The sequence below is a fragment of the Daldinia caldariorum genome (genome assembly GCF_022478825.1).
Source record: "Daldinia caldariorum strain CBS 122874 unplaced genomic scaffold F4812scaffold_20, whole genome shotgun sequence".
NCBI classification, from domain to species: Eukaryota; Fungi; Ascomycota; class Sordariomycetes; order Xylariales; family Hypoxylaceae; genus Daldinia; species Daldinia caldariorum.
In genome coordinates, this window is record NW_025953056.1 from 174,989 (window position 1) to 187,823 (window position 12,835).

General features: G+C 45.8%; 3 protein-coding genes across 3 annotated transcripts; 1 reads left to right on the top strand and 2 right to left on the bottom strand.

The window, feature by feature from the left end:
• Window positions 1-1,644: 1,644 nt before the first annotated feature.
• F4812DRAFT_443027 (NIF-domain-containing protein) lies at window positions 1,645-4,190 on the top strand. The gene is made up of 2 exons (XM_047935369.1): window positions 1,645-2,936; window positions 3,022-4,190. The coding sequence occupies exons 1-2, from the start codon at window positions 1,956-1,958 to the stop codon at window positions 3,649-3,651; spliced, it is 1,611 nt and encodes a 536-aa protein (XP_047786650.1). The 5' UTR covers window positions 1,645-1,955; the 3' UTR covers window positions 3,652-4,190.
• A 360-nt stretch (window positions 4,191-4,550) lies between these two features.
• On the bottom strand, window positions 4,551-4,965 carry F4812DRAFT_462751 (uncharacterized protein; the record flags this gene model as incomplete). Its single annotated transcript, XM_047938095.1, has 2 exons — window positions 4,551-4,644; window positions 4,793-4,965. The coding sequence occupies 2 exons, from the start codon at window positions 4,963-4,965 to the stop codon at window positions 4,551-4,553; spliced, it is 267 nt and encodes an 88-aa protein (XP_047786651.1).
• Window positions 4,966-7,693: 2,728 nt separating this feature from the next.
• F4812DRAFT_452966 (fungal-specific transcription factor domain-containing protein) lies at window positions 7,694-10,966 on the bottom strand (the record flags this gene model as incomplete). The annotated part of the gene is made up of 6 exons (XM_047936416.1): window positions 7,694-8,050; window positions 8,126-8,517; window positions 8,579-8,875; window positions 8,994-9,774; window positions 9,842-10,561; window positions 10,781-10,966. 6 exons carry the CDS (start codon window positions 10,964-10,966, stop codon window positions 7,694-7,696), a joined length of 2,733 nt encoding a protein of 910 aa, XP_047786652.1.
• Window positions 10,967-12,835: the final 1,869 nt, after the last annotated feature.

Sequence of the window (12,835 nt, forward strand, 5' to 3'; positions counted from 1 at the left end):
GGAGTTTTCAATTGCCTTTCGAAAAAGAGGGAGGGGAAAGTGACCGGCAGAAGAGAACCGGAACGAGCGATGATTAAGTAGTGGAAGTTAAAATACTAAAGTATTGGTACTCGTGCCTTGTGGTAGGGAAGTTAGAGAAGGAGGTTCGTTGATTCAATCCGATATTGGTCAGACAACTTACTCGATCGATTTAGTACTTGTACAATACTATGTACCTAGGTACTGCTCATTGATGACATTAGACAATCGGCTAAGTGGGGTTCAAAGTCAAGTGATTCGGGGAAGACGGGTGGCGGGGTGTGCCGGTATACCTGTACCTGTACCTACCTAAATTAGGTGTAGTTGATAAGGGTGTTTAAGAGGTTGCGCCAGAGAGTCTAGGTGTATAATACATGTCTAGTACCTAACCTAGGTATATATAATTTGATAACTGAACTTTCAGTTCATTGTAATTTCTGCTTCCATATTACTATTTCATTCAAGTCGCTATAAGCTATAAACTTGTGCGTGAAAAGTCACTCTGTACCTATATAATCCGAGCCATGGAAATGGAATCCTCAATGACGTGATGTGGGACTATACGTAACGGAGAAAACTGATACCGATGCACGGAGTCTTCGAGAATTAAGGTACCATACCAGCATCTAACGATCCCAGTAAACCGTGTTATGACCGTTGCATTACAGTACGAAAAAAATAAACGCTTAAAAATTCCTGAATAGCTGATCGAGCGTTCAAAAATATAAATATTTAAAGGCGTTTTAACATTTTTTAAAAAAAAAAATAAACGCATACATATATAAACGTTTACATTTTCAAACGTTTGAGAATTTTTTAAACGCTTAAATCATATGACGTTTAGGTAATATAAACCATTAGGTTGCGGTTTAGCTGCAGTAAGGTAATAGTAATAGGTAGCAGTAGCAGTAACAGTAACTAAGTTAAATTGAAAAAAAAAAAAAAAAGATTTATTTGCTTAGCCTTAAATTCGAACTATTACCTTGTATGGTGGTTTACTTGTACGTTTACATGTTTACTTGCATGTACATGGTTTACTTCTACGTGGTTTACTTCTAAGCATGGATCTACTACCTTGACCATAATGGCTATTACGAATTACGTTACACGCGCGTACGAGAAGCTACCTTATTTTAATATATCAAGGTAGGTAAAGAGGTATTGTAGCTTCCTCTTGGAAAGGCTCTTACCTCTTAGAAGAGCTCTTACATAATAAGACCTTAGGAAACTCTAAGATATTCAAACGCTTACAAAAAATAAACGCTTTCATATTTTCTAAATATTTAGATACGATTAAATATCAAAGGACCTGTAGACGTTGAGAAACATCAACGTCTAGTATTTGAAATATTTTAACAAATTTAATTGTATTATATCGGTTAAAAATTTCAAACCGTATATACACGGTTTACTGGTTCCCGCGGATCCCCGTAAGGTACCTATCCCGGTACATACACTATGATAGAGCCTAGGGCCTAGAGGTCTAGGTACATAGTGCCCTAGACTAATGCTGCTAAAGTTTATCTCTCTTACCATGGTGGTACGAAACTTACGTCGTGCGGCAGAACTTCGGTAACAGAAAAAAAAATTGGAATTCGGGTTTGCAACCTTTTATCGCCTTTATCTTTTTTTTTTAATCGTGCTGCGGGCTGCGGGCTGCGGGCTGTAAATCGAGTAGGGTCAAGCATCTAGGGTGTACTCTCAAGTTTTCCACCAGCCGTTATTCAATCTTTCTCCCGTTTAGTTGAAAGGAAAGTCTTTTCAACGGTTAAGTCTCTGGTTTTAAGCCGCACCTCATCGCATCGCGTTGTGCAGAATTTGGAATCTGTGAATACGCATTGACGGCGATAACTAAGGTGATCTATTATAGTAGACCCTAAAGTTGCCTGCTTGAACTCGCGCAACAAGGTCTGTGATCCTATCCGTGACCCTACGTCATGTTATCTAGAGCCTTCGCGCGCTCTGCGCGATTACCGGCGCTCTCAAGATCAGCCATAGCAACTCCGACGTTTTCTAGAGTTTCCAGCCGAGCAATTCCAATCAGTAGGACAGCTCCGATATGGGTGCGAGGTATGGCCGATGATAAATCTCAAAAAGTGCCGCCAAATACGACGAGTTCGAATCCGAATCCGAATCCGAAATCTCCTCCTGATCAACCCCCGCCTAACGCCGGCGCTGCTCAGTCTCAGCCCGCACAGTCTTCGAAAAGCGCCGAACCCGAATCCGCTGCCTCGAAACCTGACTTAAGCTCTCTTCCCGATCTAACACAAGGTATCCCTTCAACACTCGAGTATGAGACCAGCGGCGCTACCGACAAGGCGGCGCTTTCAGCGATTGAGGAGTCGCCCGAACCTCAGGCTGGTGGTCGCGGTCGTGGAGAACTCCCTGCCTCGGCGTATGTAAGCTCGAGAGACAAGCAAAGAGACAAGTTGGCCAATCGCTTATACCTTGTCTCACTCGGTCTGGGCATTGTCGTCTTGGCTTATCTCGGACGGAACTGGGATGAGGAGGAAGCTAAAGTGCATACCGATATTCCTAACGGCTGGTCGCTTGGGTTGTGGTGGAAGAGAATGACGGCCCGATTTGGAGACGTTAAGAGTTATTACAGTGAACCGGCATTCGAGAAGCTGCTGCCCGACCCCGATCCCATGTTTGAGCGACCTTATACGCTCTGCATCAGTCTCGAGGATCTGCTAGTACACAGCGAGTGGACGAGGGAGCACGGTTGGCGAATCGCGAAGCGTCCTGGCGTCGATTACTTCTTACATTACCTCAGCCAGTACTACGAGCTGGTCTTGTTTACAAGCGTTCCTTACGCTATTGGAGAACCCATAGTCCGAAAGTTGGATCCGTTCCGATTCATCATGTGGCCCTTATTTAGAGAAGCTACTAAATATAAAGACGGCGAGATTGTCAAGGTTAGTTCCAATCTCTTTCTTCCTATCTCTTTCCCGCGTCCGCTTTTTTGTCCAATGTCGCTAAATCGCAATATCAATATCATAGGATTTATCGTATTTAAACCGTGACCTCTCCAAAGTCATTATAATCGATACGAAACCCGAGCATGTCCGGAATCAACCCGAAAACGCCATCATACTTAATAAGTGGACCGGCGACCCGAAGGACAAGGAACTTGTTGCGTTGGTTCCTTTCCTCGAGTATATTCACACCATGCAGTATAAGGATGTGCGCGACGTGCTCAAGTCTTTCGAAGGCAAGCATATCCCGACCGAGTTTGCACGCCGAGAAGCCATAACGCGTGCCGAGTTCCAGAAGCGGTACGAAAGCGAGAAGAGGAAACGAAAGAGCGGAATAGGCGCTCTGGGAAATATGCTAGGATTGAAGCCGAGCAACATGAGCATGATGGTCCCCGTAGATGGCGATATCAGCCCGAGCGAAGCTTTTGCGCAAGGCAAGATGCTGCAGGATATCGCTCGAGAAAGGGGTCGGCGCAACTACGAGATGATGGAACAACAGATCCGCGAGAACGGCGAGAAGTGGCTGAAGGAAGAGCAGATGGCGACAGAGAAGATGCAAGCCGAGGCTATGAGCAGCATGAAGTCGTCCTTCACGAGCTGGTTCCTACCCACGAAACAGTCAGAAAATTCCACCGAGCCTAAAAAGGAGGCGTAAGGGAGAAGGGGGGTTTAAATGTATGTAATCTACGGAAAATGTATGATATGGGGAACGTCTTATCGGGAGGCGTCTAATTGGTCGCATCACGGTTGTATAAGAGGGAACTATAAGAACAGTCACCTGCTGCTGCTGCTGCCACCATCACTACCACCATTACCACATTACCCCCGGAACGAAACTCTACTCTTGAAGCAGTGGCATTATTTTTTTTTCTTGCATGGGAAGGATTATATTATAAAAAGTTCAGGGGAGGCACTATTACTACTACGCGGCTGAAGATAAACGTGCTCATATCATATATCTGAAGGTTGTCCCTGTAAAGGAAAAAGGGATGGAGGGAAGTAACCTCGGGGAAAGGAGAGAAAGGAGAGAAAGACGGAGGGATACACGTCGAGATAAAAAAGAAAAAAGCCTAATCTCTGTATTATTGTAGTATAAGTGAGCGACTCGAGGCCTTTGCCTGCGCGGGCCTCGGGATTCGCGTTGTATAGGAATCCATCCGGCAGCAACAGCTTCGAATAAATCTGGTGCAAAAGGAGATGTTGTAGTAGTGATGTGATGTTGATTCTTTTTTTCTTGTGTCGTATTATTTGCGGTTATAGTTACTCCCCTCTCCCCTTTTTGGTGCCCCCTTGATACCAAAAAATAACAGCCAAAAGATGAAAACTTGACCTCGGGGTTTTAAGGAAATCATAAAAAGTACCTAAATAACACAGGAAAATAAAGTAAAGGAAAAAAAAATCCCATCGTTCGTTTAACGTCATCATCCAAACTTTCCAACTTATTTTTTTTTTCGCTCATCTAGTAAGCAGTATACCCTCCTCCTTATTACTACCTCGAACGCAAATAGACAGAAAAAATAAAAAAGTAGATGGTATTGTATTTTCCCACGTCATCTAGGCCTTCGCCGACGACGTCGGGTTCTGGTCGCCCCAGGCGTTGTGGTCGCGGCACCACTCGCAATTCGGGTTGGTCTCGCATTGGAAGTCGCTATACGGGTAGATTAATTAGGTGTGCCTTAGGATAATATCAAAGCACTTTTATTTATGTACCTCGTACGGCTTCAGGGGGGGAGTAGGAGGATTAGGGGAAAAGGGGGAAAGGGGAAAGGGGAAAGGGGAAAAGGGGTAAATCATACTCGTCCTTGCACTTGCAGTACTCCTCGATCGTAGTGCAGTCCGGCGAGTCGGAAGGCGCCCACGCTGCGGCGACGGGGGTCGCCGGGCCCGCGATCGTGCTGGACGGGACGGCTAGGGCGACTACACCGCCGCAGATGGCGAGGGCGAGGGCGAAGGAGCTTGAGGAATGCATCTTTTTGCTTTTTGTTGATGTATATCGTCTCATATAAGTCGAGATGTTGGGGAGAGACCGTTGCTGTATCTAGCAAGTCCTTTACTTCAGTGATGACCTGCAAAGAAGAGATATATATGGAGAGAGAGAGAACTGCCTCCCATATCAAATATAGCTTCGCGACCAAGATCTAAGATGATTTCGTATGAAGTTTAGGCGAGGGTATCACAATCTCTCCCCCCCTCCCCCCTTAGTCAGAAACGGTTTTTGTATACCGGTTCGTTTGGTTGATAGACAGTTTTTGTACTCGCCGACGTCCACTTTTGACTCAAATCCTGATCCGTTTCGTGGGACGGAAGCGTTATGGAATAGTTACAGCACGAAAATAGCATAGCAATACTGCTCCATCCCATGATTTTTCTGTGGCCATGCTTCTTTCACCGCTACTCACCTCATCATGCCGTAATGGTAGCCATGGTAACCTCGCAAGAGCTTCTTATTTTCTTCGGGTATTCCTCTTCCAACGCTAAAGCAACGAATTCAAAGCATCTCGTGTAAGCCATCCCGTTGCGAGTATGATCCAGCCTCGTGTGGGCGGTGAGCTTCCCCTCGTGCTCGTAGTGGTCGTTGTGAAGCGGCACGAGAGAAGCGAATCCACGGGTAAGGATCTCTTGTGAGAGCAGCCAAAACAATAATGATTTTGAAACAGAATGTAGGGTGAGCCGACCGAGAGCTTAGGTGTGGGTAAGAACTCAGAGCCGTTGTCGTAGCCGACTATACGAATACAAAACATTTCGTGTAACTCGTTTGCCTTTTTTTCTTTCGGTAGTACCGGCCATCTGAAGTCGACTGAGACCGGAATTCATTGGCTAGATAGCCGCAAGATAGAGACGTAAGTCGATAGGGTAGGGGTTTTACATCCCATAATATAATTATTTCGAAGTTCAATCGTGAGTCCTCATGTTAATAAGGCAAACTGTAAGGAAGTAGATTTCATAAGCATAAATATTTTACACAGTAATATTCTATCAGATCGCAAAGCAGTCGTAATAGACGCTTTTCCGATTAATAAAAGTGTGACTTATTCTGAATATGAAGTCTAGGTAGATAATTGTATCTGTCAAGTAGAGATTGGAGCTTGAACTGACATTAACATCATACACGGCGATAATTCCCACAGATGCTCAAGCTATAACAAATAGATATCCCCTCTATGCTGGATTCATCTTTCAGACCTAGCTGCTGAGCCAAAAAGGAGACAACGGGAAGTAAAAAGCAGCAGCGAGGACAGACCCATAAGACAGAGGCAGCTTCATCCAATCAGAAACTAATGCAACAACCGTCGAAAATAACCGGCAAAGAAAAACATCACAGAAAAAGATAAGCTTTCAAGAAGTCCATTCTGTTCCAGCTCCGGATCACCCAACCCTCCGAAGTCTAGAACCATCCAAAGAGATACACCCCCAATCCATCGCGCCAGGGTGACTGACCACCATCCGACAGTAACACAACGAGACGAGACACACATCCCCAGTTCGCTTCGCGACGCCCTTCCCAAGCACAAGTGTCACTTTAACTGAACTCCCCCCTCCCACCCGATCTTCGCGATACACAGAGCAGCCTGTCCCTTCTACGTTCTAACCGTTCAATACCCTCCCCCTCCCAAACACACTACGATCTTTCTGCTCAGGAACGAACGGGCAGACGAGAGGTAAGTAAGTGGCTTGCCGCGACACAGCTCGGTACCTACACCTAAGGTATGCAAGGCGCCGCACGTACGCCATCCAGATATACCGAACAGAAAAAAAAAAAAAAAAAAAAAAAAAAAAAAAAAAAAGAAAGGATGCATGCACCCGGTGTCGGTGTCGCCAAGCCAGGAGAAGGAGAAGAAGGGGCAGCCAGCAGCGGTCCTCCGCATCGATCATGTAGCATCCCGACACCGCCACCCGGCCGGCCAACTTTGCCGGATCTACTCTGCGTCTGCTGCTTTCTTTCTTTGCATGCATGCATGAGGGGCTTGGCAAGGGGATTCGTCGTCGTCGTTGTATGTATGATCCGGATTAGCTTTTCTTAGAAAGAAGCGATCGCGATCGCGATCGGAACGTAGGTAGTCTTCTTCTTTTCTTTTCCTTTTTTCTTCTCCTTCCAAAATAGGGGGTATTAACGCAACAATACATACCTCTTATAGAGACGTTGTCAATCTGGTGTAGTCGAGCAATTGGCATCTTGGTAGTACCTTATAATATATTCAATTCCGATTTTAAATATCAAGGGGCTTCCTGCCTTCATTCCCGTTCGCCGTCTCGTCTGCAGTCTCCAGACCGCGAAGACTACCCTCTCCCCCTTAAAAGTTTTTATGTACAAGGTCTAGATATACAAACAACACTTGGCCACCATTCATAAAAGCCCCTTCCTACCTACCTAGGCAGGCTTTGTCGTATAAGTACACGTGAGCTTCGTCAACAAGTAAACCCTTCTCGGATGACTTAACGCCCCCCCATTCCCCCCTAAACTCCGTTTTTGGAAAAAACAAACCAAATATCCACAAATTCCCCTGGACAAAGGTTTCAAGCTGTTCGTAAAAATAGACGATATCCTCCCACCAACTCCACCCCTTAAAAGACAAATGCGCGCTCGTGAGAGATGGTAAAAAAAATTCATCTAGACGCCTGCCTCACCCGTAATTATAAACACTCTAGATCGCTTGCAAAGTCGGCTAAGAAAATTTGGTATAAAATGACCCCGATTGTTAAGTACCGCCAACCCCGTCCGAAAATAGAAGCAACGGCCATTGCATGGTGGCTGTGGTGGTGGTCGTAGGGGTTCCGTTCATAGGTACCGCCATACCCAACCCGTTGGCTCCGGTGCCGTCGACGTGTGCGCCGGGTCTCGGATCGGAACTACCTAGGGACATCAAAGCGGTAGCGCTATATCTTTCCTGATTCTCCACGATAGCGGCTGTCCAGTCTTGCCAGGTGTTTCCTCCAGAAGCCTGCTGCCGCCACATTATGTGTGCTGGTTGCGTCATCTGCGTCGTCTGTGTAGCAAATGTTGTTAGTGGATTATGATCCGCCGCTTGGACTTGAGCTTGAGCCTGAGCTTGTGCCTGTGCCTGTGCCTGTGCCTGTGCCTGTGCTTGTGCTTGTGCCTGGGCCTGAGCATGCGCGTGAGCATGAGCTACGGCAACCTGTCCGGCTGTTTGCGCATATAGGAAAGGGTTATTTGGATCGTAGGCGATAGCATTGGTTGGATGGGTAGTCGAATCAGCGTATGAAAGCGAGGGATATGTTCCTGGCTCGGAACCAGACTCTGTGTAGTAATTACTGCGCTGTGGTGGGATGACGTGGCTTGCTGAGCCATTCAGAGGTTCCGTCTCATTATGGCCGGGATTAGAATTTGGTGCTGTGGGTAGATTAACGTAGGCTGGCGAGTGAGGGGACTGTTTAATTAGGTCTTGTGATAGAGGTGGTTGTTGAGGAGGGTCGTTGGTCTTTTGAACTTGGGCATGCTCTATCCAAGTGACGGTGCGGTCTATGATGGAGGATACTGCATCACGAAGGCCCATGCCGCAGTCTATAATTGTTAGATACGTTATTGATGACTTATAGGCTCGAAAGCGAATTGTAAAACTTACCCATCATATTGCCAATTTCGGCGAGGAGAGTTAACCATAGCTTCATATCTTCGCGGAGGGCTTGAATCTCAGCCGCGTTGGTCTCATGCCGCCTCTCCCAGTGCGCAACCAAGGTCGAAAATATTGCTGTGACATATATAGCAAGACAATACCACGTAGTGTCCAGAGATTTTAATTTGTACAGTATATGTAGGATTCCAAGTAAATCTTTTGCCGTCTCTTCGCATATCTTTGTATTTTCAGCTATTATTTTTGGATCGTTGGTTATACAAGCGGCCGGGTGTCTTAATGTGATCCCTTATGAACACCTGGTTAGTAACTGATAAAGATAGAACCCTGACGGGGAAGAAATTCCAAGGGTATATAGTCATATAGTTATTCATAACTAGCTCATCGAGAATCAGGGTGGGCTTACTAAATTCCAAGGCCATATATTCAGCGTATAGAGCAAACATAGATTGGTCATGTTCGGATTGTCCCATGCCTCGATACTTCAACCCAGGAGGCAGGTTTTCCCTCCAAGCTTCGAGTTGCTCCTCGAGCGCCTCAATTACCGGAACGTACCGATTTGGGTCTTTCCTTGCGCAGTATATATTCGCGTACATCTCAAGAAACAGTGCTGATATTCTGAAGGCGGCGATACCAATCTCGTAGCGGCACGTAGCTGTTCTCGTCGTATCGACCCCATCTTCAGTCAGAAGCTCATCCGCTATCGTCTGCGGAAATTCGGTATCGATATCTTCTAGCCGAATAGGCATCGGCCGTCCCATTCGACCGTTCAGCGTAACAGCTGTCGAAACAATAGCCCACCATACCCGCTTTCTGAGCTCATTTTCGAGGTTAGTTTCCTCGCCCGGACCCTTCCAGGCGCGGTGCAAGTTTAATTCGACAGCCATTGCCAGGGTGTAGTTGCTCAGCATATTACTAGTATTAGATTTGGGAAACCGCATCGTGTGTACGCAGAGCATGGCTAACGCTTGGACGTCATAGAGCGTTTTGGATGTAGAGAGGTCGAAGAACTTGCTCAAGGCATAGTGATAATGTTTATTAGATAGGTCGTTCAAGCGAGCTCTTTGTTCTGGTTGTTCCCTGTTCCTGATTCCGTATTGGAGGTATATCGAGGCAAATACTAGATGAATCATAGTGGTTTCGGCTACGGTAGGTTTAAAATTGGGTTCGTCATAAAGGCGTGATAACTGAGGCCATCATTTAACATAAGTTTCCAACAAGATTTCAACGTAGTAGTATGTTAGGTATACTTACGAGTGTCATGAAAGTAGGTTTATGCAGGATTGGATGGAAGGGGTAAATCATAAGGAAATACCATTCGGCATAGGTAAAAGCATCATCTCGAGGAGGATAGTCGACATGAAGCGGAGGGTTGATATTCGTAACAGACTGCAACATAGCCTGAGCAGATTTATTATAGACTGGAGTGCGAGCCGGGGCGTCAGGGGAAAGCTCGTCCATGTCAGGTGCATCGAACGACCCGATATCTATGGTACTCCCGAGAATAGATAGAGTCATGCCTTTGATAGAGCTTAGAGGAGCCTGGTCCGCGCCAACTCCTATATGAGCATCTGTCGGTCTTGGGTCGACGGCGAAACGTAATGTACTTGCGTAGGGTGTATTCGAGAGTCGATTTCGGTCCTTCATCCAAGCAGTAGTCGATCCGGGTTGAGTCCATTGAGTCTTTCCCATAGAATCCTGCATTTGACCGCTCATATTATCAACGCCCGCATCGATAGAATTGTTGGCCTCCGAAAATGATCGAGTGGGTTTAATTTCAACGCCATTTTGATAAAGCAACTTTTCCAATTCTCGAATATGATTTAACATGTCCGTCTTCTCACGCTCTAGCTGTTGCATATATCCTCTTCGCTCCGTTCGACCCGTAACTCGATCCGTCACGTAACATTCGAGATTTTGATTAATACAATGCGAGCAGCCTTCTGGTAGGGCATCGCAGCGGATTTTGCGAACCTGGCATGATCTACGTTAGATCTCGGCTGGCTGGTATTGGACAAAGGGGGGGTTGTGAAGGAGCACGGCATGGCTAAGCTCGACGAACGGTTGTCGTAGGGGGGGGGGGGATTCGGTGCAACGGTTGTCTCTCGTTCCTCCAATCTTTCTCTTCTCCTTTTCTTTTTTTTCTTCTTTTTTCTTTTTACCGTAGCTAGGCGATCGGATTTGAAAACATACCTTACACCGGTCGCATGCTTGTCCAGTTCTCGTGTAGGATTGAAGCTTGCTCTTTACGACGCTCGAGAAATCGCTAGGAGCGGCACGGTCGCGGTCCAAACGAGGCAGCTTGCATTTGGCGGCGCCATCGGAAGGGTCGAGATCGGTAACGTCACCAGGCCGTTTCGGCGGACGGCCTGGAGGCATGGCGACACGAAGCTTTGGAGGCCCGCGACTAAGAAAAAAAAAAGGTTACGGACCTGCAGAGCTGCGGTTTTCTTTGGCGCACAATGGTTGGAGCTTGTTTCGCGACAAATCGAAAATGGAGTTTCCCGAAACTCTAAGACCGTACGACTTTTTTGGGGGGGAGGGCCTTACCTAATAAGAGCTAGCAGAATTAGCAGAATAGAAGGCAGTAGCAAGTAGCAGGAAGGCCAAAAGGCAATATTAGCAGAAGGTTGGAAGTAGCGTACTTCTTAGGTAGGAGGTGGTTCAGCACGGTAGGTCGCTTAGAAGGTAGGTACATACACGCAATGCAGACGCGCATGTGTTGTACCTATTGCATGTACTATGTGATGTGTGTCTAAGTAGGTAAGGTACCTTAGGAGATATATTAGCGTGTATAATTGCACATCTTTTCCAGATCAGGGCGCGTATAGTACATGCATTATATTGTACCTAACATACCTATATCCACGTAAAGTATCGTAAGTACCTAAGGTTAGGTACCTAGGAGGTAGGTAACCTATAATGTGGAGGATTGTAATGGTGTATGGCTTCCCGTACACGGACTTTTTAAAAGTCGATGTCAAATCTGAACTCAGCTTCTAATTTCTAATTTCTACAAGAGCTTAATTCAAAATTCAAATTAGCTCTATGCGCACAGCCTCCCCTTTTCAAGTTTATTATTTAGTAATCATTATCTATCATTTAAGGTATGTTTACAAGGTCGAAAATGTCAACAGGGAAAGCGGAATAATCCGCCGACTCGTCCTTGATTCCCAAAACCGTCACGAATTATCCAGATCGAACCGGGTCCTCAACCAACGATACGGAGATGACGGGACCACGGGCATTTCTTTTCCTTACTTGTTGGTGACAGAAGCGCAGGGTGCAGTCAGGGTGCCATCGGGGCTTCTGCTTGTCTTATTCGTCATTCCCTACCCACCGTTCAAAGCCCTTCCCGCCTAAGAAAGAAGGACATGTCCGTTACTGCATAGCTCACGCCAGCCAGGACGCAAGGAGCCGACCAAACTCGGGGTTTTGTCCGAAATCAAGAATCCGATCAAATATTTCGAAGAGTAACCTTGCCCTCTGAAAATGCTTGCGAGTGCGAATCCGAAAATCATCAGCAGATATGCAAAGTTTCGAACGTCTCGATCGAACCATGTTGCAATTCAAGGGAAGCATCTGAAGCGTCTATTGGGCAGGTGGTGATCGGAATTGAATTTCAACCACTGCCGACTATGACAGACTTTTAACTAGGAGCTCTGTTAAAGAGTGATTTCCTAGGTAATCTTATCACGGTACGTATATTTATCACATAGTACATTACCTAGGTAGTAGAAGATGAAAGTCAGATGATTAAAAGTAGCCGCATTGATTACCATCGTGGTATATTATTATACATACCCAAAATATTAATTAACCTTGGAATATACTATGTAATGTATACTGTACATTTACTCTAAGTAGGTCACGTACCTATTACAGAAAAGGATAATTCCCGTTAGTTATACAAACGAGGTCTTCATTAAGCCTCCGACGATGATGTCTTGGCTTGAAACATACCTTAGGTACATAGTAGACGCAGGTTAAACGCAGGTTAAACAGGGCTGTCAATGATACATAACCTGTAACCCCCAGTCACGATGGAGTTTCTAGAAGCATGGGTAACGCCATATGACGGAGCCGCCACAATTACCGTAAAAAATAAGCACCTAAAATAAATTTGTCGTGGGGGGGGGGGGGGGGGGGGGTGAAATATTATGGGTTGTAGAAAGAAACAAAAAACAGACGTAAAAATGTTTGATATTTTGTGTTGTTTGGGGTATAAAAATATAAAAAAATAAGGTA